At 42.3% G+C, this 25,669-nt stretch overlaps 1 protein-coding gene across 1 annotated transcript in view; it reads left to right on the forward strand.

Annotated features, from left to right (window-relative positions):
• grin3ba (glutamate receptor, ionotropic, N-methyl-D-aspartate 3Ba) overlaps window positions 1–25,669 on the forward strand; it is a 176,127-nt gene that overhangs the window by 118,966 nt on the left and 31,492 nt on the right. Inside the window, exons 5-8 of the mRNA XM_015969647.3 lie at window positions 1,387–1,623; window positions 10,946–11,092; window positions 11,354–11,499; window positions 15,649–15,764. Coding sequence (XP_015825133.3) covers window positions 1,387–1,623; window positions 10,946–11,092; window positions 11,354–11,499; window positions 15,649–15,764 — 646 coding nt within the window. The remainder of the gene's footprint in view (window positions 1–1,386; window positions 1,624–10,945; window positions 11,093–11,353; window positions 11,500–15,648; window positions 15,765–25,669) is intronic.

Raw genomic sequence — 25,669 nt, forward strand, 5'->3', positions numbered from 1 at the left:
TTCACCCTCGGCTGCGAACCGCTCCAGCGAAAGCTGAAGATCACGTTCTGATGAAGACTATAGGACCACATCATCTGCAAAAAGCAGCAAAACAAGAAGCAGAAAGCGCAATTAAAAAAATCTGCTATGACAGACCACTGTACATGGAAAAAAATTGCATAATAGACTGGGACAGCACAAGGATCATAAACACAGAGCAACATATATTCAAAAGATGGGTCAAAGAAGTGATCAAGATAGGCTGTGGATCCAGGACCATGAACAGGAATGAAGGACTCATGGAACATGGTGATCAATAGAGAAGGAGCAGGCAATAGAGGGCGATATTGTCCTCTGCTGTCAGCAGATAAACAGTAACGAAGCCACTAACATCGGAGAAAGCTTTGACGAAGGCGGCAATAGATGTCGAAACATGTCGGCTAAGGTAAAAACAAGCTCCTCTTACTCTGTGTTAGAAGAACCACAAAAAATTCATATTGATTCCCAACATACAGCTGTAATGCATGACTGTTCTACATGAATGGATGTTTCAGCATTAAGTTTAAATAATTCTCAAAGGTGCTTATTGTGATTTATTTTTATAATAATAAATTATGTTTTCAAGTCTCCATTATCGGTCACCTTGTGACAACTTTCCAGAAATATTCCATGACTAAATCTTCACATATATGGCTACAAATTAGCATTAACATTACATTATCAGTTTATTGCAAAGTTGCAAGCACAACAAATACGACATTCCTTCTCTGGACGCCTTTGTTAATGTATGTTCTCTTTTTCACACCAATGAAATGACCTTTAGTCATTCATCTGCAACATCATAACAGGCCATGTTCTGCAGTGCACTGCTTACACATGTGAAACTGACATTACAAAGTCAATAACGTGATAACAGCCACCATCTTGGCCCTGGGACGTCCTCCCAAAGCAGTATAAAGGACTATGAGTGTTGGGTCAACCCCAACACCACTTTGGTCATTTCACACTTCAGTCATTTCCAAAAGTGTTTTATGAAAGGGGCTTGAAGATGTGGCACAGCCAGCCTTTAGTGTCTCTTTGCATGACTTTTGGTATGAGGCAAGAGATCCTGCTTTTGTTAATTTTATTTGCAAATGTTTAAATTTGGCATGCCCATTTAAAAAGTTTAAACTGAACTTGCTTTAAGAAGTACAATGAAAAAGGACTCAATGTGAATGTGAGAAAATCATGATTTAAATGATGCAGGATAATGTTTTGCCCTGAGCAAACAGTGTAAACAGCACAAGATGTGATCAATATTAAGAGATATTCTATCAAGAGTTGTTTACACAGTTTTGCATTAAATAAACAAAATGTATTCAAATGAGTTCATTCAGATCATCTCATTAACTTTGTTTGGATTTTCAGGTTCGAAGCCACGACACCGCAGCCCCTATTGGAGCCTTCATGTGGCCTCTCCATTGGTCCATGTGGGTGGGAATTTTTGTCACTCTTCATCTCACTGCACTCTTTCTCACCTTGTATGAGTGGAACAGCCCCTTCGGGATGACCCCCCATGGCAGGAACAGGCTGCGTGTCTTCTCCTACTCATCTGCCCTCAATCTCTGCTACGCAATACTGTTTGGACGCACTGTTGCCACCAAGGTACAGTTAGTTTTATTTCTGTAGCAGGCTGGCACCACGCAGAGTGCGTTGCAAAAGAGAGAGGAGAGGAGATGCCCAGCACAAATAGCAAAGGAAAGTTAAAAGAAAAGGAAATTATCACAGCAGTGAAAAGATGGATAGGGTTGAGGTTAAGAGGTGAGGCGGTGATAAAGTAGAGAGGTGCAGGCGGATAATGCACATACAAGGAAAGAAAGGGGATATGAGGGGGATGGATGAAGGTAGGAAGAATTGGAATGGTTAGAGGTTAACTCCCAAAAGTAGTCCGAGATGAAGGTAAAAGCACGATGGTAGATGGAAAAGGGCCAGTAAGTGGTACCGAGGTGTTAAAAATGGAGGTAATCAGAGGACTGACAAAAGAAAATGTAAGATAAGGTCGAAAGGGTAAGTGTAGAGATGAGGAAGGGAACTGCTCGAGGGTGATGCTGAGGTAAAAACGTAGAGGAAGATATAAAGATGTAGCCTTTAAAGTTTAAGAAGTCTTTTTTTATCTTAAATATGGAACATATTATTAAAAACATCCTTCCAGTATAAAACAAGTATGTCATTTTTCTAATGATTTGTTGACATAAATAAATGAAGTTATTAAATGTACCTTTGCATTAACAGCATTCCTCTTGCAGGTGTCAGCTTTGACAGGCTGTGTCACACCCGCGGTCTCATTGGCACAAACATCTAACCACAACAGAGCTGAATAATGAATTTCTTTTCTGACGTCTTTGTTTTTTATCGAGCAACACAGTGTTCCAGATTTTATCATCATGTCAACTTATGCTTGTTTTTGAAATATTCAAGCAGCGGTGTCATTTCCTCAAATTACGCTTGTCCTTTCTGCCAGAGAGCAAGTTGTTGTTGCTTCATTTTTAAAATGCACAATCACATTTTGCCCATAAAGTGGGCTGCAAAAACACTTTAAGTGGAAGGTGAAAGACTGTCCCATAGCTGAAAGGTCACAGGCTTGATCTTTGCAAGAGGCAATGTGTCAGTTAACAGTTTTGTTCATTAGCAGCCTGTGACCTGTTAAAATGTCCTTCAGCAACTCTCTGAACCACTGGGTGCTGAGTCAGAGCCAAACTATGATGCTTTTGCAGACTGTGTGTAGGGCATGGCAAGTCAGTGCCTTCCTAGTAAAGTTCAGATTTAGTATTTGATGTAACATATTAAGACATCCATTAGCAACACCCAATTTATTTTCTCGGGGGTAATGTGGAGCTGGGTAGCAGCTGCCACGGCAGGGCTAACACACAGTAATGTTAACAATTTCATTTCTTGCTCAATGAGCAACCGTGTAATACGTATTCTTTTTAAAATACGATTTTCAACCCCTATCGCCTGCATTCGCCGCAGAAAGGATATCGACAGGAAAACAAGTGAGTCAGGCAAAGCCAGTCTCTTCTACGTCACAGGGAAAAATTTGGCTTTGCCTACCTTGGCTTGTGACCATGGAGGGCTGCACTGATTTTACAGCCAGTGCACATATCTGTTAGAAGAAGCTAAATATTAGCATTAGCCCTTCCATGTTGTTGAAGTGATCGGGTTTGGATTTGTTGGCTTAACCCTTTGATGCATAATGGTCACTACAGTGGACAGGTACTCAAATTTGTTATGCATTTGTTTTTGCTATTAAGCACAGCTGTTGAAGACTTTATTGCATTTGAGCCCCTCCATTTGGACTTCAGTAAGCCAAGCCAACATTTTTCATGTTCTGAATGCACGTTGTCCGCTGAGGTGGACATGTAATAAATTATTTGTACATTATAAAATTTTACAAAAAATATTTGTTGAAATTTGTTTCATTCACACCTAAAGACGAATGAAAAAATTGTTTAAAAAAATCATGGTTTAAAAGGGTTAATACACCAGTGTTGCAATTTTAATCCTAGAATAAAGGTTTTATTCTGAGTTTGGTAACAAATGCAGAAGAAAAGTCACATTGCTGTTAGCCAATCAGAGTTGAGGCGTTTACATATGATGATTATTAATGAGCATGACTAATTCTGTCGACTAATCATGTAATTTTTTCACTTGTGCAGCAAATTTCTACCCCCTTCAAGTGACAAAGTGCAGTTTTACCATTAATCTCGGAAGACATCTATTGAAATGTTGATGAAAATGAATTAAACGATGCCCAGTTGTCGAAAAATATTGGTGGCTTTGTAACATGTAACCAGAGGTGGAAAGAGCACTAAAAGTTTCTACTTAAGTACGAGTACCAATACGTCGATGATGTTTTTACTCAAGAACAAATTTTCATCTACATTTTTACTCAAGTAAAAGTAAAAAGTATCGTAACATAAAATGTTCTCAAAGTAAAAGTTACTTAGTTACTTTTTTGTCAGTGTATAGCTACATAAGTAGTCCAAAATCACAATGCCAGCTCAGAGCACGCCCGCGTGTATGCTCGTGTGTACGCACACACACAACCACATACACACACACACACACACACACACACACACACACAGAGTTTGATGGAGGGGTTTTGATCCATTCAGTGAGAACAGGAGGTACACATTGATTGGATGAGGTTTTTCCAGGAAAGTACGTTTCAAATGTGATTAAAATTATTCTTTATTTTGAAATATAAAATTATTTCTAGATGTCATCAGTATGTGAGTTATCTTGATGTTTTCATGGCAAACCTCTGAGACTGTGCTCTAACCTGTCACATAAAAGCCAAATGAAATCCAAACCGTATGAGAGCTGCTAACGTTGGCCCTGTCCTACTTCACCCCTACATCACAGTCCCTTTATTCGTGTCCATCTTAGAGTTCCTCTCTGAATGTCATGCTTATTTAGAGCAGCAGATTTTTAAAGTTAGCAGAGTTCATCCTTGGTAGTGGGTTCACTCACTCATTTAACCCTTAACCACTGAAATCAGTTTGTTCATTCCAATCTTTCTAAATAATCTTCCAATCATCCAACTGGAATCCTTACGCATCCTGTCAGAATACGCCTTGGGCGCCCAGGTGTTACTAGAACTAACTGTATCTCCTCACCTCAGAGCGTGAATCTCCAAACTGTGAAGGTTGGCGTCCAAACATGAACTTTAAATTTTATTCATGTATTTATCTCCTCTTTTAGCACACTTTTAACGTGTTTTAAAAGACTATGTTGCACCTCTCAAAACAAAGATACAGTAAATCCTCTAATACAGGCCCGGGCCTGTATTTGACTCAAGCTCATCAAGCTCCAGGCCTTTACTGGAAGGAGGGCCAGAATTAGAGGCAGGCCTCAATTTCTATTTGAGCAAAATGAACTAATGGTTCGCTGGAGTTTTTGACAATTAAAATTGCGCCCACATTTTCAAAGTTAAACACATTTCTTTTAACAACGGTAGTTTCTGCTTCAGCCCCCCCCCCCCCCCCCGCGCGCGCAGCGGCCACAAACTCACTGATGCACCTGCAGCCTCTCAGAGTTCCTGCTGCTCTAAACATTAAAATAATTATTTCATTTTCTGTTCCTCACTTCTGATTACCTTCAATGGTGTCTGTTGCAACCACCAGGTACAAAAACTGACTTGTTTTTATTTGACTATTTTTCTGTCCTGTCTCTGTTTATTATCTTCCTGCATTTCCTCTCAATCCTAAAGAAAAACTGCTACCTGGGTTCATATATATTCACCTCATGAGTTACCTTTGAACTGCAGTTCTAAAAGATCTACTGACCGCAAAAACAGCGGAGTGCTTGCCGGCCGTATCAGTTAGGTGCGTCACCGAGGACAAAACAGGTAATGCGCCCTGGTCCGCAGCAGCGAAACGCATCAGGCACAAATAAAAGAATAAAAGACAGAAAACATTAAAGGAAATGAGCCGACATGAACGATCGCGTGTTAAATTTGTTTTTGAGGTGGCGACACCTGATTTGATAATGTTACTGTGGCCGTGCTCAGGACGCAGATGTCTGGAGCGCGTCAACAATCAGAGCTTTGCATGCGCAGCTGGTTAAGGTTAGGATGGGGGTGAGGGGAATGTTAAATATCAAGAGGGTAAACGTCACAATTTGGTTAAATGTACGTTTTATGGCGGGTGTCAGTACCGACGGTCTGGCACAGCGCGTTGCCTCCCGACGCGCAGGAGCTTGTCACCTGCTGACAGCAGACTGCTGTCTTTTCCGTGGACTGCATCTTGCCGGTCATTATCACGTGACAGCGACTAGTCGATGACAGGCATAAAAAGTAACTATAGAGCGGTGAAGTCGACTAGTGACTAGTTCATACAACCCTACTGCTCCCCAGAGTGTTCTGCAGCATAATCAGAACGTTCTCTTTGAACTTGATATCAAATTTTCGCCTCCTCTTCGTCTTCGCACGGTTAAAGTTACCCTCGCGGTCTATCACTAGCAAATCAAAAGTGAGACAGTCGACACAACCGCCCCCCGTACTTGCTTGTTACCACATTCCAACCGGCCACAATAAAAAAAATGGCCATTATTCACCTCCGCCGACTCCGACACCGGCCAAAATATGATACCCGGCAGCTAATTAAATACAGGCTAATATTAGAGGATTTACGGTAGGTACAATATAAGACACAATTGAGGCGTCATTATTTACGAAATATAAGTTATTTTCTTGAGCCATTACTTCAAACAAGCCGCAGAAGCGGCGGTCACGTAACGTCTTTGGGATGTTCTTGCTGTGTTTAGTTTCAAACTGCATTTTTGGTTCTTTTTAAAAACACAGACAAGGTTTCTTTATTGCCTTGCTGACGGTTTCGTTTACCGGCTGTAAACTTCCTCAGAGCTGACACTGATTGTGGCGTCACTTCCTACTCCGTTTATCTGAGGGCAGCAGAGGATGTTGTCGCCCTCTGCTGCCCGCTCTCTCTTCACCATCAGCGTCAGCTCTGAGGAAGTTTACAGCCGGTAAACAAAACCGTCAGCAAGGCAATTAAGAAAGCTTTTCTGTGTTTCAAAAAATAACCAAAAATGCAGTTTGGTCACGTAACGTCACGTGACATGGGAGATAATGTTATATTTTATACGTGTTAGTTTCAGTATAAATATATAACAAGCCTTTTACTTTTTAAATTGTGTATATACTGTATTTGTTAAATTAAATATGTAAGCGAGTTACTACCCGTTAGCAACCGAAGCTGCAACTACTAAGCTACTAACCAACCATAGTTAACTTCTTTGGACATAAAAAATATATATATTTTAGATATCAGCCCGATAGCTACGATTAGTTGACTTACATTCAAACTTGAAATTTGCACCGAAGCAGCTGCCGGCTTCTGATCAGCCATCCTTTTGAAAATACCACAGTGTATTCTGGGAAATGTTTGACCAGGGCTAGGCTACAAGACAACTCCTGTGTATCTTGCTCAGCTAGCTAAACAGCTAAAAAATGGAGGACACATGCCTCAGTAGAACATACACATTGGAACACGCCTTGGTGGTTCCTGATGACGTATCACCTAGGCAACCTGGGCGGGACCAAGACATCAAGGAGAAACACCCCTAGTGATAGTAACTTTGCAACATGGCTGAACGCTTTCTGTTAGCCAATCATTAGCAAGGTGTGTGCATATCATTAATAATAATGAGTAATCCTGCTGTTTTCAGCCCACCTCTGCACCAGCAAACTAATGCATCTCAGAACAGGAGCACCATAGATTTTTTTTCATTGACTCATAAGGTTAAGAGAACACTGCAAATATATTGAATAAATTAGTAAACCACACCTTAAAATATTAATTTGACTTATTTTTTTAAAACATACTTTATTTCACGTTTTGTATTTTCTCTGAAACATATTCTGTCATCAAAGATATGAGTTTTTCTTTCTCTTTTCCAAAACTGTAGCATTTTTAGGGTTTGCCGTCTGTGTCACGAACACCATTTTTAAATTTTGTAGTTGTTTTTGTGTTTTACATAGTGGAGCAACAGCAGGTTACACATTTACTTGTTTACAAGCAGCCCACACGCTGTATAATTTTTATTTCCCCGCTGAGTAAAACGCAGCTGTGAATGCTATCGGAGTTTAGTTTCACATTAACAACCCCGTTCTTTTTTGGTTGTACACTCCCAGCAACCCTCTCAAAAATAACTGTGATAGTGTTGTATTGAGCCAACAAATCATCTAATCCAACAAGCTCTTTTTCTTCTGAAAAGCAAACACATAAACACATATGTAGGCTAAGCTGTCAGAAACTGACAGTGTTAGAGTGAATTAGGTGTCTATTTTGATTCCTGCTTGATGAGCCTTTTGCCGAATAATACTTAAATTATGCTACATTCATATTCTGAGAAGATGCTGACAATTGGCTCTAGAAAACATCTTTGAAGACTTATTATTTAAGTGTGTTTGACTTCAGGGGCAAAAACAGGACCTCTGATTCTTACCTCTTCTGTGGTGAAAAGATGAACACTTTATTAAAGTTGAATAATAGTTCAATTCAATTCAATTCAAGTTTATTTATATGGCGCCAAATCACGACAAGTCGTCTCAAGGCACTTCACATAATAAACATTCCAATTCACAGATCATTAAGCCAATCAGAAATAATGTTTCCTATATAAGGAACCCAGCAAATTGCATCAAGTCACTGACTAGTGTCAGTGAATCCTCATACTAAGCAAGCATGCAGCGACAGTGGAGAGGAAAACTCCCTTTTAACAGGAAGAAACCTCCGGAGAATCCTGGCTCAGTATAAGCAGCCATCCTCCACGACTCACTGGGGATTGAGAAGACAGAGCGCACACACACACACACACACACACACACACACACACACACACACACACACACACACACACACACACACACACACACACACACACACACACACACACACACACACACACACACACACACACACAAAGACAAGTAATGTGTCTATAGTTACATTGTGATGTCTTAGTAAATATTGTATTTGGTGAAAGATAAACTTTATTGTATTTATCCTAGTGCTCATAATACTCCACCCCCGTCATTCCCATTTTTAATGAAGTACCCAAATTTTCCCGAGTGTTCACCACACTTACAACTCATCTGTAATGGTGGGTTGATTGTTTAATTAATGTCTCATTTAGGGCTGCAACTAACGATTATTTTCATAATCGATTAATCTGTCGATTATTTTTTCGATTAATCGATTAATCGGTTTGTTATTGTTTAGCTATTTAACCTATACAAGTGATGGATGCATTTCAGTTAAGAACAAAAAAACATAAGAGAATTGTGCAGTTGACTGCAATCTATTTAATGAGACTCTCATTATTCTCAAGCTTTTAAAACACTGGAAACAAAAATTTTAATTGGTTAAATCCTGGAATGATTACAGTTTTCAGGTGGACTCATTCCCCTAAGGAGACAATTTAATGGAGAGAAGTGTTTGTGCACAAATGCACTTTGTTGGATTTTATTCTTAGCATTTGTATTTTTTGCTCACTTGATTAAGATAATTATTTGAGTATTAGTAGGATTTGCAGAGGAAGAGAAAGAGATTCAGTGGCAAGCAAAACATTTTTTCAAATATTTGAATTGATCCTTTATGTTTTCTTTACTTTATCATAAATAACTCTTTATGTTAATCTTATTCATGTTATTTATGAAAGATATATGGAGTTTCCCCCTTTCAGGAATTGTGTAAGTTTTTAGACATCCGTAAAGTAATGGTCTTAATTTGTGCTGTGATGTATACAGTGTCTTTTCGTTTCTTTTTTTTTTATGCTGAACCTGTCCCGTAGATTAAAACCCCATGCAATTTGAATTGAGTGTCTTATAAACCAATAGTGTTAGTCAGGGCTGAGGTCCTGCCCCAAGTGGAGGAGTTAAAGTATCTGGGGGTCTTGTTCACGAGTGAGGGAAAGCTGGAGCGTGAGAGCGATAGGTGGATTGGTGCTGCATCTGCAGTGATGCGGGCGTTGTACCGGTCTGTTGTGGTGAAGAGAGAGCTGAGTCAGAAGGCATAGCTCTCGATTTACCGGTCGATCTACGTTCCTACCCTCACCTATGATCATGAGCTTTGGGTAGTGACCGAAAGAACGAGATCGAGATCGCGGATACAAATGAGTTTTCTCTGCAGAGTGGTTGGGCTCTCCCTTAGAGAGTGAGAAGCTCGGTCATCCGGGAGGGGCTCGGAGTAGATTTGCTGCTCCTCCACATCAAGAGGAGCCAGTTGAGGTGGCTCGGGCATCTGGTCAGGATGCCTCCTGGACGCCTCCCTGGTGAGGTTTTCCCGGGCACGTCCAACCGGGAGGAGGCCTAAAGGTAGACCCAGGACATGTTGGAAGGACTATGTCTCTCACCTAGCCAGGGAACGCCTCGGGATTCCCCCGGAGGAGCTGGCCCAAGTGGCTGGGGTGAGGGAAGTCTGGGCCTCTCGCTTTAGGCTACTGCCCCCGCGACCCGACTCCGGATAAGCAGATGAAAATGGATGGATGGATGGATGGATGGATGGATGGGTGGATGGATGGATGGATGGTGTTAGTCATCTGCTTACCTATAGATGTCAGCCACATTGTGCACGTGCGTTTTCAGGCGTAGCTAGACAGATGCAGAGTTGGCGACCATTCTTGTGGACAAATGATTCTTCAAAACAAATAAATATCAATCAATAGCATAACCTGGTGATAATAATTGTAAAACTATGTGTTTTACCTCTGTTTTCTGGTTAAAGGTGCACATTCATGAATGAGACACATTACTTCCAGCTATAATTACGGAATTAGGGAGATGGGCTTAAGGTGCAATGCATTTTTCTGCCTTCTAGACGATGCCCTCTGACCAAAAATCCTCTGGATTTGTGCTTTAAGAAAACCTTTTTCTTGGTGAATGTACTTATGTGAGAAAGTATTATTGCTCCCTATAGTGTTATTCTGTTTTCTTACATTTTTTGGTCAATCTTAAATGTTAAATACATTTTTATATCAGACAACAACAACTGACTTAACTGCTATTTTCAGCTTGAATGGCTTGTTTAAAATTGAAGGTAAGACTTGAAGGTAAACATTCTCCTTAAGGATTTTTTTCAAGAAGGCAAAGTTAATCGCTTCATCAACAATGGCAAGTGGTTCTGGTCTGGAAGCAGCAAGGCAGCCCCAGTCTCGGGGCCCTTGTGGCCCCAAACAAACGCCTGCCCTGCCTGTCGGCACGCAGGACCACTGGTTGTCTGAGAGGTTCCATTGATGTGATTTCTTAACTCTGTAGTTCTGTTTTTTTTTCTTGCCATGTGATTTAAATAATCATTTGACAGTTTTATTTTGTATTATTGGGTTACCATGGGACGGATAATAAAACGTGTTTGTTAATAGATGGAGAAAAACATTTTGACAGTATTGTTTCTTTTCCCTTCAGACTCCTAAATGCTGGACTGGGCGCTTCCTGATGAACCTTTGGGCTATTTTCTGCTTACTGGTTCTGTCCAGCTACACTGCCAACCTTGCTGCAGTCATGGTCGGAGAGAAGACATTCGAGCAGGTTTTGGGAATTCACGACGAGAAGGTTCGAACTCATGCAAGGACATAAATGTGCTGCTAAAGGAATGTCAACTTTCCACAAGCATGCACAACTAATCTCACACAAGGCCAAGCTAATGAGCAACAAGCAGACTTATTAGTGAGGGATTACCACATTTCAAATCACTAAATTGTTTTGGGAGTTCAAGGCTACCATGAATTTAATCTGATCTGCATCATTTCTCTGCTTATTTCCATTTCCACCCTTTTTTCCCTCCTCCGTCGCCTTCCTGTCTCACTCCCCTAGCTGCACCATCCCTCTCTGGGCTTTCGCTTTGGGACGGTGAGGGAGAGCAGTGCAGAGGATTACATGAAGAAGAGTTTCCCAGAGATGCACGACTACATGAGACGCTTCAACCAGCCCACTACCCCAGCGGGTGTACACATGTTGAAGTAAGGCACGAGCACATCCGTGTGTAGAAAGTGTAATTTGCACCTGTTTACTGTAGCCGACATGGAATTTGAAACTGAACAATCTAGTCACGTTTGCATCCGTGGTTTTCTGTTTTCTCAGTGCTCCCATTCTCCCAAGAGAAACAGCAAGAGCAAACACAACTAATTTACATCTGTCCGAAACAATTTTAGCGCAGAACCATGTAATATTTAGGAACTAAACTATTTGCATGAAGATTTTGGTTTTATCCAACAAATTCATTAGGAATTTCTAAATGAGCAGAAAAGATTTTTACATTCGTATTTAAGTAAGTTTTGCATTGCAGATATCTTTTGGTCTAACACCAAGTATTATTACAATGAAAGCATTACTTGACATTTTCTTATTAAAGTAAACACTAGTTTGCAAACACATCAAATTCTTATTTGGATCTTGGCACGTTTCTGATCACGCTTTAAGTGAGATAAAGGAAGGCAACCATTTCATTGGCAAAATCTCAGAAATTTAAGGAGGAAAATTATTTTCCTATTTGAAACAGAGTACGAATGAGCACCAGGGATAGACTGATGCAATTACCGCTGAGGATGAATGGTTTAATAGGATGTTGAATAGGGACAGACAGCAGACGAAAGCAAGCTGGCAAGGCATGATTATTTTCAAAGAGCATTTAATTCACGAGAGCTGGTGAAATGCTTCACATGCGTCATTAAAAGCATAAAGGAGACAGAACACACGGTGCTAAAAACACACATTTTAAGGTTTCTGAGGTGAGCGACAGCTTATGTACTTAAAAATCAAATCTTTTGAAGTGGGGTTCTGTGGAGAAGAAGTCATGAACAGTCTTGTAGTAGACAGCTCTTCGAACAGCCTCATTTTGGAGAAATAAAGTTGAGTTCTGATCGGATTGATGAGCTAACAGCTAGTCAGTGCAAGTATAGTTTGAAAGTAATTTATAACTATTGCTAAGCTCTAATCTCCAACAAATAATTTTAGTTCAAACTGATGAAAAATTTATTGTTTTTATTGTGGTAAAACACAAGTTTCTGAAAGCTGCATTATGTCATATTTTTGTTCAAATAAACCATTTCTTAAATCTATCCAGTTTTTTTTATCTCCTGATCATACAATAGAACAGGGGTGTCAAACATGCGGCCCGTGGGCCGGATGCGGCCCGCAAACGGGTTAAATCCGGCCCGCGAGATGGTTGTGTAAACCTTATTTCCATACTTTACAATGTAGATTGAAAATAAACTTATCTTTGTGAACAAGTTTTCTCTGTAATAAGTTTAAATAAAACAAAGCTGCGCTCAAGGCTCACACAAGAACTTGAATCACATCCTGAAGTTGGCCGCCACTCAGGATCTGACTTCTGATATTGATGTGCTGGTGAAAGCTAAAAGATGTAAAGTAAAATGAGTCAAATAGACTTTAAGTGCTGCATGAAACGGATCTAGCCATGTGATCTGTAAGCTCTTTGAATCACTAAGGAATGTTTTTTTTATTGATTGATTTTTAAATTTTTTCAAATTTTCAAGTACACTTCAGGTGTCGTACTTGTACTATTTTGGACACACTGAAGTTTTTTTTTAATTTACCGGTCCGGCCCACTTGGGACTAGATTTCCCTCAATGTGGCCCCTGAGCTAAAATGAGTTTGACACCCCTGCAATAGAATCTAAGTTTTGCCATAAATGCATGAAGATGCAATTTTCTTTTTTTTAAGAGTGTCGGGCTGCTAGAGCGCATGCCGTGACATGTGTTTGTGTTTGTGCGTTTATGAGGAGAAGCTGGAAATTTTCATTTAAAGATCCTGCCAGCAATTCATTCCTGGTTTTCTGCTTCTAACCCAGGGAACCAGGCAAGAACAGCCTCGAGGCCCGCTCCTCCTCCCATTTCTGACCAAGACAGGGCACCCAGGAATGAGCCTCCAGTATGCTAATTCCCACCTGGTCGTTCCTCCTCATGGTTCTGCCTGAGTTTGAGCGCTCAAAAGCCGCTCTTAAGGCTGATAAGTCCATCCAGGATCCATGCATTTTAGGCATCACGTCTTTCTGGTTTTGCCAAGAGAATTGCAACAGACCAGGACTTTGGCTTTTTTTAAGAACCTGGGTGGGGAGCGAGATAATCTCACATGGCAATCCGATTTTGCCTCACTGTTGTTAGGATAACTTTCCATGATCGCCTGCCGAATTTCCTTGGTTCTCCCAAGCTCTCCCTTACTCCTTCCATCTCTTCCACTCACCCAGCTTGTTCTGTGACTTGAGTTCAAAGCAATAGTAAATAATACTAAAAATAATTTGGTAAACAATAACCGGGTGAATGTCACTGGAGTGTGCATTTTACTGACTGCAGTTCCTCTAACGGCCACAAGGTACACTCTCTGCAGCACCCTCTGCAAACTCCACAGAGAAGCTTTAAAAACCTGTCCTGTCTTTCCTCTGAGAGCTTGCTGCTCTTTCTTTAATCTTAATTTTCATTTTGTAATAACTTGTATAATTATGGTAGATTTGCCCCAAGCTGGAGAAAACGTGAGGAATCCCAACGGGACACACACATATAGCAAATGCACTCTTAAATTTGATCCAATTTTAGATACATTTGGTCAGATTTGTCTCCTTTAAATGAAATTCTTGTACTTTTGCTTTATCTATAAAATAAGTTGATGATCAGTTCCAGCAGCCAATTGTTTTTCTCTATTCTGCAGATCACATGAAATGATGAAAGCAACCATTCCACACCTTTTTCCTCGCACCTGTACGACGAATATTCTTCTGTCTTTGACCTTTTTTATATAATTTATCTTAAGTTGCAAACACACACAACATTCTCTAACAGCTGTAAAAGCTTGATTCAAGAGCTTTTTAGTCGCAGGAACAGAGAACAAAAGACAAACAGAACAGGTTTTCTCTGGCTACGTATGAAGCAAAAGCACTCCCAGCTACAACCGCACTTCTCAGACGTAACACTCCATAAAGCAGTGGCAGAGATGCTGAGATAGTGCATGTGCTGACTTTGTGATACCAGTGGGAAGATACAAGGCTCTTGTTCAGAGAAAGAGGATGATGAAGGCGGCGTTTGTTTGCGTGCGAGGCGAAACAGAAGTGTAAGTCACAGCAGTGGAGAGAACCAAAGAGGGAATGTAAAAGACTGTGCTGGCAGAAATACTGACCCCAATACTACTATCAAATCTTAGAGGAAAAATAAATAAATAAATAAGCTCTTCTTTGGCTACGCATGCAGCTGCGCACACATGTAGAAAATAACTCCTAGCCAAGCACTCACTGTACAGCCTTGAAAGTGCTGTTCTGGCTGCAGACTTTCATGTTTTATATGCCTGCAAAAATGCAGGCATGCTCCCATTTTTTATTCCAAGGTTATGTATCAGATCACTTCTAACCCTATTTAGTCCTAGATGTAGTCTGAATCCACTCTTCCTTCCACCCCTTGCATTTGACAGGTCTAGACAGGGAAAAGCAGACTTCCCATCTTTGCAAGCATGCCAAAGTCTTTGTAAAGTCAAGCTTTTGTTTATCGGTTTACGTACTGAATAACAACAAGATTCATGCTATGTGATCAGACTGGTCTGGTATTCCCAGCGGACCAACTATATGTGCATGCTTTCCCCCGGTGCATGTATTCATTCTTATTTATCTGCCTTCCAGTTCTCCGTGTGTGTGGAGTTATTGCTTTGAATGTGAATTCTGATGTGTGTATCTTTTTATTATCATTGCGCGTCAGTGTATATTTTTCAGAGCCCTGCGTGCCATGCATCCTGAAACTTATCGGCAGTCAGCTGCGGTCAACAGCCCAGGAACAATCTATAATTGGGGGTCAGTTGGGGTCAAGTGGATCAATATCACTAGAAATTGAAGAGTCCTCTGCGGAGTGTATAATGTCTTATCAGTGTGCCACAGAGGCTGTTGGTTTGGGTAATGATGTATATGTTTACCTAGTGTATTAGAGCACAGTTAATCTAATCCTCCCTGCCATGACAGCCTCAAAATCTGGTCTGGGAAAAAGGTCTTGCGAAGCAGTTTAAATATAGGAAAAGTTAATCTAATATAGCTTCACATTTGCTTTTCTTCCAGATGAATATACTTCAATTAATCCTTCTTTGTTTCTGTCTTGCCGCGTGTGTCGGTGGTGAAGGACAGATCCTCCTGCCCTGGATGCATTCATCATGGATAAAGCCCTGCTGGACTTTGAGGTCTCCATCGACGCAGACTGCAAACTGCTCACAGTGGGGAAGCCTTTTGCCATTGAAGGTCTGCATGCTGTTAGACTCTCTCACACACACACACACACACACACACACACACACACACACACACACACACACACACACACACACACACACACACACACTTGTTTGTATGACTTTTAAGGAGTTTGTATTGACTTACAGGCAACTCGCAGCAGGAGCATTTTGGAAAATCTCGTTTTCCTTAGTCTTGATGTGTTGTTTGCTTTATTTTCTTTTTTTACATTTGTTTTGCTGTAACAAAACACCCAACAATCTTGTCTAAACCTACAAGCAAACAAAGCTGGAACTGAAAGAACATGACCAAAGACCAAAACTCATCACAATTAATTATTGTAGCATTTGCTCCTTTAGAAAATGCAACACGTGGGACTAGAGGCTCTCATATTTAAATTGTCCTTCATTCTACTGGTCTGCAGCATTCTCACTCACAGATATAGATCAAATGCTGTAGTTAGCAACATGACTGACAGCATGACAAGTATGTGAATTTATGATGCCCCAGGAAACACACACATCTATTAATAAAGAGACAATGTTCCGTGAGAAGACTGAAGTTGGTTTAAGAGAAGGCTATGATCAAATCTACAGCCAACAGGAAGCACCTAATGACCCACAGGGTTTTTTATGTGTTAGTCACTTCGCTGTGCTTGATGAATGTGTGGGGTTTCGTGTAAATGTGGACTTGTGCCATTCTTAAAGATGATGTTTTCCTTTTAGGCTCTCAGAGGGAGGACAGTTTTTCTAAAAGGAGGTATTTGCTCTTATTCTATCTGACAATCACTGTGCATCACAGCATGCACAGAAAAAAATGCAGCAAAGATGCTTCCATCAAACATTTTATGCTGCTGTCAAGTTTACATGATGAGCACAGAAATGTGCACTTGTTCCCCTCCTTCTCCTCTTCTTTTCAGACCTAAAACTACTGAATACCTACAATTATTCAAAAAGAACAGCTCCTTTAAGGGATAGGTCTTAGTCTTATCGTGATCTTTGGTGTGAATGAAAACGAAATTTTGTTTCTTTCTATTCACCCATCTTAAATGTGGTGTTCCCCAGGGCTCCGTGCTTGGTACTCTACTGTTCTCTTTTTGTTTGCTTCCTCTGGGTGCTATTTTTAGGAAATATGGTCTGGCTTTTCATTGTTACGCGGACAACTGTCAAATTTATGCACCAGTCAAAGGGGTGGCGGGTATGTTACAGTGTCTTGAGGAGGTAAAAGTGTGGATGACCTATAATTTTCTGAGCATAAATGAGTGCAAGACCAAAATTATCTTTTTTAAAGGTATAGCAATCGATGTTTCAAAGTTTCAGGAAAGAACTGCCCTCTCCATGTTGCACAACACTCTCCCAGCGCCTGTTTACAAGTATCTGCCGGCCGTAATGTGTAATAAGAGGCTCTGTGGGGAGAAGACTGGACCGCGTTAGCTTCTTCCTGATTGCCATGAGAGTGCGGGGGTGCACAGAGTACGCATACGCAGGAAGTGAAAACTAACCCAGGATTGGCTTCACCAGAAATTTACATTTTTGTGGACCAATGTTGACTTGATCCACCCGGAAGAAAAACATTGATTGCTATACCTTTAACCTAATGGCTCATTGGCTGTTTCTCCTTCTCTCTTGGATGCAATGCCGCCTTGTCCCAAATCATCTCAAACTTGGGGGTTAAGGTAGACTCGGAGCTGAAATTTGATAAGCAGGTAAATTGTGTGGTAAAATCCTGTGTAGCCCTCATTTACTCAATACCATTAAATAAATGGGCTTTGGGTTCTTTTTTTTTAGTGTAATCTCGTACGATATTCTTAAATTAACTTTTCTTTTGTTTCTGGGATCAATGAAGCTTATTCCTTAACAATGGCACTACACGCGAAAATGAACACTAGTGTCTACAGTGCAGTAAATCATATCATACACCATGTAAAGTAGAGCAATATAACCCTCCTTTAATTTACCAAACAATGAAAACAATAAAATAATAAAATGGCAGGTTTCAGTATTCAGGCAAAGCAAAACACCCACAGCAATTTACCCAGTGTACCCAGAATCCCCACATACACCGTATAAACCACCAGTGATAAAACAATTATAGTCCCAAACTAAACTTAAAGCCGGCAGAGATAAACCCTACCTTGCAGGCCTGTATTGCTCCAGTATAAATCCAAAACGATCTCCAAACCGAAAGTTCTTCACTCAACGAGCAAAAATAAATAAATAAACTCAGTACCTTGTGAAACGTGCAATTCCCACCAGATTACTCCAGGCAACAGGTTGTCTTCCGCTCCTTCAAAAGCACTCCGCTCTGAACGCAGTAGCCAAAGATGAGGAAGGTCCGTGATCTCCACGTGCTCCACAAGCTACTTGTTTTTAGCTTCCCACGTTGCCAGAGGTACTCAGAGTGACACGGGCACTCAGAGTGACTATCTGGGGTCTGTCTGTCGCTATCCAGTCCAGTAACGATCCTCTGCAGCTTGTTTAAGTTCCACCACTTTAGCGAAACGGCAGTCTACAGTAGTCCTTGTTAGCTAATGGCTGTGTTAGCCTCACTTTAACTCAATGCATGCATGGACGCAGTAAACAAAACACACAGTCCAGCAGACTCACGCTGAAACTTTACATGTTATGTCACTAGCTTACCGACACTATGACTTATCTTTTCAAAAAGTCAAAACACACTTATTACTAGTACCTAAAAACAAGCTAACTCTTCGGGATACTCCGTGTAACTCACGCACCACCACCATCTCTCCTCGCGCTCTCCCTTTCTCTTCCCTCTTTTTTTTCTTCTTCCCCACACTGTGTTACCTTCACAGACCATATCCCCGTAGGAAATTACAGTTCTCACAAGCAATTCACAATAAAAGAAAGAAAACTTATTTTAAACAATGCAAACATGTTTTTACTCATTTGACATGAACTTTGATCTTTTTAATATACAAGAAAATTGAACAAATGAATTTTACTCTTTGATATTTATACTCTTAGACTTTACTTATCTTTTACTACTTATGCATCTTTTTAACCCGGGTTACACCCTCCCCCCACTAAATGTCTGGTGTCCTCAACAGACTACCAAGGAACTACAAGAACTTGGGAAGTAGGATGACCCTTTTTTTTTTTTATACACTATGGCTCTTAGTCTTTGCCTATAGTGATAACAACCCCTCTATGTATAATAGTGATAGGCTGATCTTTAGCTTTTCCTGGCTCATCATAGGTTAAACGAACTACTGGTTTAATCGGTCACTTAGGCCTTAGTTTAGGAGTGTCACCCAATAGATTACGGTGTGTATCTGGTTTCTGAGTTTTGTCAGACCGGGCTGTTCTGTGATCAAGATCAGGTTCTGGGGCAGAATCTTCATCATCTTCTTCATTTTGGTCAGACACCTCCTGAATATCCACCATTTGGTCGGGCTCAGTCTCACTGTCCTGATTAACGTCTCCATCCTCCAGTGGCAGTTCCTCATTTTCACTGCTCTCATCAGAAGCAATTTCATCACTGACCTTGTCCTGGTCACTTGCACAATCCTCTTGTGACACTGCTTGGGATCTAAGAGCCTGTCTTAGTGCTTCTCTTACTCTTTCTTGAGAGTAGCCGTATCTCTGAGGCTCATAGTATTCACTCTCTGAGGACGAACCAGAATCCTGGGACAGCTGAGGGTCAGACACAACTGTGGCCTGCTTTGGTTTCTTGCCCTTTTGTTTTTGTCTGTCACAACAGTTATTGCCTTCTTCAAGGATTGGCTATTTCACATGTTGGCCAATGGGAAGGATGTGATCTCTGTGGATTGTTTTTAGACGACCACTTCCATTCTCCTTCTTCAGTTGGTAGACAGGGAGATTGGGCATTTTTCCAACAACTTGGTAAGGTATTGGACTCCATCTTGTTTGCAACTTGTGCTTCCCTTTGAGACCCCAATTCTTCAGTAGGACTCTGTCTCCTATTTCTAGAGACTGGAAACAAACTCTCTGGTCATAGCCCTTTTTGTTCTTCTGATGAACTTTGTCTGCCGTCTCGGATGCTAGCTTGTAAGCTTGACGGAGATCTTCTTTAAGTTTTGACACATAGCGTGAGTGACTTTCCTCAGCTTTGTCAATTGTGGTCCCAAAGCACAAGTCCACTGGCAGTCTGGCTTCACGACCAAACATTAAGAAGTATGGTGAAAAACCAGTTGCATCACATCTTGTACTGTTATAAGCATGGACCAAATAAGGGACATGCTGGCTCCACTGACGTTTCTTTTCTGTGCTTAGAGTACCCAACATTGAAAGCAGCGTTCGATTGAACCGCTCTGGCTGCGGGTCTCCTTGCGGATGATACGGAGTAGTGCGCGACTTCCGTATCCCCATGTTCTTCAACAAGTCTTTAATCAGACGACTCTCAAAGTCTCGCCCCTGGTCTGAATGGATACGAGCCGGAAGGCCATAGTGGACAAAAAACTTATCCACTAAGGTTTTGGCCACTGTTTGAGATGTCTGATTCTTGGTCGGGAATGCCTGGGCATAGCGGGTGAAATGATCGGTGACCACTAAAACATTTCTCATGCCCTTGGAATCCGTCTCCATTGAGAGAAAGTCGATGCACACCAGATCCATAGGTCCACTACTGGAGATCTGGTGAAGCGGTGCGGCTCTCTGGGCAGGAGTCTTGCGTGTTATGCATTCACCACAACTTTTGATATGGTGCTCAATGTCTTGCAACATTCTTGGCCAGTAGAACCTGCGACGGAGTAAATCCAGAGTTCTCTCTATGCCAAGGTGTCCTGAGTTATTATGTACCGATCTCAACACAACGTCATGATACACCTTTGGCAAGACGAGCTGACGGACCTCCTCCCCTGAGTGACGTTTGGTGATGCGGTAGAGCAGACCGTCACTCAGCAGAGTCAGCTTATCTTTCTCTCTTTTTAGGAGCGACAGCTCCGGATTGTTGCCTGTCCATAAATTCTGTTGGACAGCTTTGACTGCTGGACCAATGACTGGATCCTCTTTCTGTGCCTTAGCGAGATCAGCTTTTGAGATGTGTTCCAGTGACTGTAACTCCATTGTAAGAGGAAATGCATAGATGTCAGGGATGCATTCCGGGGAAGCCCCAGTTTGGTCGACACATCTGGTGGGACACTCTGGGCTTTCTGACACTCGTACTCTTTTGCAGATGGACTTAACAGCTGCCTCCGGTATAGTCTCCCATTCGGTGTCAGGGTCAAAGTTTCTGGAGAGGATGTCTGCATCTATGTTATGCTTGCCTGGTCTGTAATGGACATCGAAGTCATATGTGGACAAAGCAGCTAACCATCTGTGTCCCACGGCATTGAGCTTCGCCGTAGACAGAACATAAGTCAAGGGGTTATTATCTGTACGCACTGTAAAGCGCACTCCATACAGATAGTCAAGAAAGCGATCCACCACAGCCCACTTTAATGACAGGAACTCCAGCTGATGTATGGGGTACCTCTTCTCAGCCTGACTTAACTTCCTGCTGGCAAATGCAACCGGCCTTAGTTCTCCTTCTTGTAGCTGGTATAGGACAGCCCCCAGTCCTTTGAAGCTTGCATCCACGTGGAGCTCATAGGGCTTGGTAGGATCAGCGAAGGCTAATACCGGTGCATGGGTTAGGCAGTGGATGATCTGCTGAAAGGCTTTGCTGCAAGAGTCATCCCACCGATCTCCAAAGGGTTCTGACTCTTTCAAGTAGAACTTGTTGAGGTCTGGACTCTTTTTCTGACTCTTCTGTGTCGGAGCATAACCTTTGGTCAGTTCAGTGAGTGGTCTCACAATGGCAGCATAGTTAGCAATGAATCGCCTGTAGTATCCGCAGAAACCTAAGAACGATCTCAGAGACTTTAGATTGTGGGGCTGAGGCCAGGTGGTAACAGCCTCAATCTTCTGCGGATCAGGAGAGACACCTTGGGAAGACACCACATGCCCAAGGTACTTCACCTGTGGCTGGCAAAACTGGCATTTGTCCAGGGAGATCTTTAGTCCTGCTTCTCCAAGACGATCTAGGACTTTAATGAGCCGCTCTTCGTGTTCCTCCAGCGACTCTCCGAAGACAATCAGGTCATCCAGGTATACCAGGACTTGGAGGAGGTTCATGTCTCCGACTGTTTTTTCCATTAGACGCTGGAAAGTCGCAGGCGCTCCAGTTATTCCCTGCGGCATTCTCTCAAATTGGAAGAAGCCTAGGGGGCAGATGAAGGCCGTCTTCTCTTTATCGTCTTCTGCCATTGGAATCTGGTAGTATCCACTACGCAGATCCAGCACTGTGAACCATTTGCTCCCAGACAAAGAATCCAGAGCTTCATCAATGCAGGGGGTCGTGTACTGGTCGGGCACCGTCCGGCTGTTAAGGAACCTGTAGTCTATGCACATCCGTATGGTTCCATTTTTCTTTCTAACAATTACAATTGGTGACGCATAGGGGCTACGGGACTCTTTAATGATGCCGGCACAGAGTAACTCTTGTAGATGTTTTCTTACATCCTCTATGTCTGCAGGTGCCAATCGACGTGATCTTTGCCGAAAAGGTCTTGTGTCAGCCAGGCGGATGGTGTGCTCCACCTCTTTTGCAAGGCCAACATCCCATTCATGGACTGAGAAGACGTGGGAGCGTTCCGCTAGTTTTGGCTAAGCCGGTCCTTCCACTCTTCAGGCACAGGAGACTCACCAAAGTCGATCTGGCTGCTGTCAAAGGCTGTCATCTCTGGTTCTTTGCTTGGCATGGAGATGACGCTTTCGGTGCGATAAAGGTGACCCATGACGGTTCCAACAGGGATAGTGGTTTCCCTGGCTGAATGGTTCTGCACCAGGATCCTGAAGCTGTTAACTTGTACCGCATGGGCGGGCACAACCATGGGTTGTAGCAGGACATCACCCGGCAGACGGGCTAAGGGAGAAGAGTCAAACATCAAGATCTCTTTGCCAACTGTCTGTTGAAAACGAACTTTGCAGGTTATTTGCAAGTCTTTTCCGGGGGGTATGGACAAGGGATTTGAACCTTGCCAAGTCACACAGCCAACCTGGTCATCTTGAGAGCCTAGGGTGATGGAGTCTGTGAATGTGGGTAGCGACTCCCTATGAATTTGTATGCCCAGGCTTTTGGTTATGTCATGCCCCGCTTTTCTGCATTCCTGTACCAACTTGCGGACATGTCTGGTGTTAGTGCCAACAATGACAGGAATCTGCTCTTCTTTTGGGCTTGGACAGATCAGGGCAAGGACTGGTACTGTGTGTTTGGTGCCAGTCACTTCAGCCGGGTACTCAACATCTACCACAACATAGCCAAGGTAGGGGTAACTGACATTGGACTCACTTAAACCCCAAATGTTGAGACCAGTGACCGGATGCACTGGGATGGAAGGCAGATGAGCTTTGTACCAGGACTCAAATATTATAGTGACCTGTGATCCACTGTCAAATAAGGCATCACAGGGCTGTCCATTCACTTTAAGTGGCACAATACTTGGGGGCCCAATCAGTCCTTCTGGAATTCCAGCTGGGGTGGGAGAAGTCAGAAGACCCTGCTTGACATGGCAGTCAGTGTCAGTGGCATTACTCGTTGAAGTAGCTGCACTTTCTTTCAGTGTTTTGACAGTCTGGATGAGCTTTCGTATAACTTTGCTCTGATTTTCAGGATTTTGACACTTTGCAACAAAGTGTCCATTTTCCCCACAACGGTAACAGAACTGCTCACCCAAAGGTGTTCTGTTCTGATAAGGGGTCCTTGTCTTTGAGTTAGCCTCTACTGCTGCCACGGTAGCCAGTTTTAAAGAGGAGTCTGGAGCAGTATCTCTTTGGGCTACTTTCTGCTGCAGTCTTTTCACTTGTTTCTTCAAAGCAGCCAGTTCTTTGGTGTCACTGTGCTCACTTGACTGCACTGAGGACACATCTTTATCTATGACATCAGGGGCCTTAGTCATGCAGGTGGCTAACTTGGCCTTAAGCTCTTTAACTTCAGCTTTGAGACTTTGTATTTCTGCATTGCCAGTCCCTGAAGGTTTTGTCTGTACATGCTGGACTGAGGTATTTAGCTTTCTCCTTGATGCCTCATACTCTTCCTCTGTGCGAATCTCACTTAAGAGTTGGAGGAAAGTTGGGGGTTTGGACTTTCTCTCTCTCAGGCGCAGATTAATTAGCATGAGATCGGAAGCGACGGCCCCTCTCAGAAGTTGTTCCAGGCGTGCTTTGTCTTTGCTAGAACCTTTAAATCCTCCTCTCTGGACAACTTTAGCGAGGGCCCTTTCCAGACGCCTCAGAAAATCAGACAGTTTTTCACTTGGTTGTTGCTGCATTAAGCGGAAAGCAAAATAGAGATCATCTCCAGACTCAGCACTGCCAAATGCGCTTTCCAAAGCCTCCAGGTATTCAACAGGGCCTGCCTCAGGGTTTGACTCACGGACTGATTTGGCAATCTCCAACGCCGGCCCCTTTAAACTCTCCATCAGCCTGCGCCTTCTCTCCTTGTCTGTACAGTCACTTTCCTCCACCATGAGCCATGCCTGCTCAAGCCAATGGTCAAAGGGGTCCTCACTAAGGGGAACTGGCAAGTTCCCTGAAAACAGCCTCAAACGCCGATAACCACCTTCTGCTTGTGGTTTACGTGCCTTCTCCAAAAAATCACCAACTGCTTGCAAGACAGACTCCGTGGAGTTTATGGAAGGATCATAGCTGGGCTGCGGAGGAGCAGGGCTGATAAATAATCTTTGTAGGTCTTCAATAGTCCTACCCTCAGTGTCTAAGAGACTCTTCAACTTCACAGCAAAATCGTCAGGAGCGGCACATTCATTAAGAGTCACTATCGGCCATTTTTCACCAGTGTGCGGGTCCAGCACTTCCTTGGGCACATTATCCTTAGGTATACTTTGTTTGCACTCGCAGAGAACCATTAGGCAGCTCAAGGGGGTGTGGAACAAGCGCCCTCTAACCCGGACTCGCCCTAGACACTTAATAGTCTCCATGGTTTCTTCTATCTGGGCTATTTCCACTTCTTCTGGAACCAGAACCAAGAGTGCTTTAGCTTCCTCCAAACCTTCACCCCGACACCACCTCTTCAGCTCTGCAGCAAGCCCGGTGTGGTCCGCCATACTCTCAATAAACAAAAATACTAAGAAATATAAACTAGCTACTGTAGGTTAACTTTAAAAAAAATTTTTTTTTAGCGTGTTGCCCCTTTAATGCTTCTATGAGACCCAAAACATCCCAGCGGTGCCTCCATTTTATGTAGCCCTCATTTACTCAATACCATTAAATAAATGGGCTTTGGGTTCTTTTTTTTTAGTGTAATCTCGTACGATATTCTTAAATTAACTTTTCTTTTGTTTCTGGGATCAATGAAGCTTATTCCTTAACAATGGCACTACACGCGAAAATGAACACTAGTGTCTACAGTGCAGTAAATCATATCATACACCATGTAAAGTAGAGCAATATAACCCTCCTTTAATTTACCAAACAATGAAAACAATAAAATAATAAAATGGCAGGTTTCAGTATTCAGGCAAAGCAAAACACCCACAGCAATTTACCCAGTGTACCCAGAATCCCCACATACACAGTATAAACCACCAGTGATAAAACAATTATAGTCCCAAACTAAACTTAAAGCCGGCAGAGATAAACCCTACCTTGCAGGCCTGTATTGCTCCAGTATAAATCCAAAACGATCTCCAAACCGAAAGTTCTTCACTCAACGAGCAAAAATAAATAAATAAACTCAGTACCTTGTGAAACGTGCAATTCCCACCAGATTACTCCAGGCAACAGGTTGTCTTCCGCTCCTTCAAAAGCACTCCGCTCTGAACGCAGTAGCCAAAGATGAGGAAGGTCCGTGATCTCCACGTGCTCCACAAGCTACTTGTTTTTAGCTTCCCACGTTGCCAGAGGTACTCAGAGTGACGCGGGCACTCAAGAGTG

This window comes from Nothobranchius furzeri, chromosome 18 (assembly GCF_043380555.1).
Source record: "Nothobranchius furzeri strain GRZ-AD chromosome 18, NfurGRZ-RIMD1, whole genome shotgun sequence".
Lineage (NCBI taxonomy): Eukaryota > Metazoa > Chordata > Actinopteri > Cyprinodontiformes > Nothobranchiidae > Nothobranchius > Nothobranchius furzeri.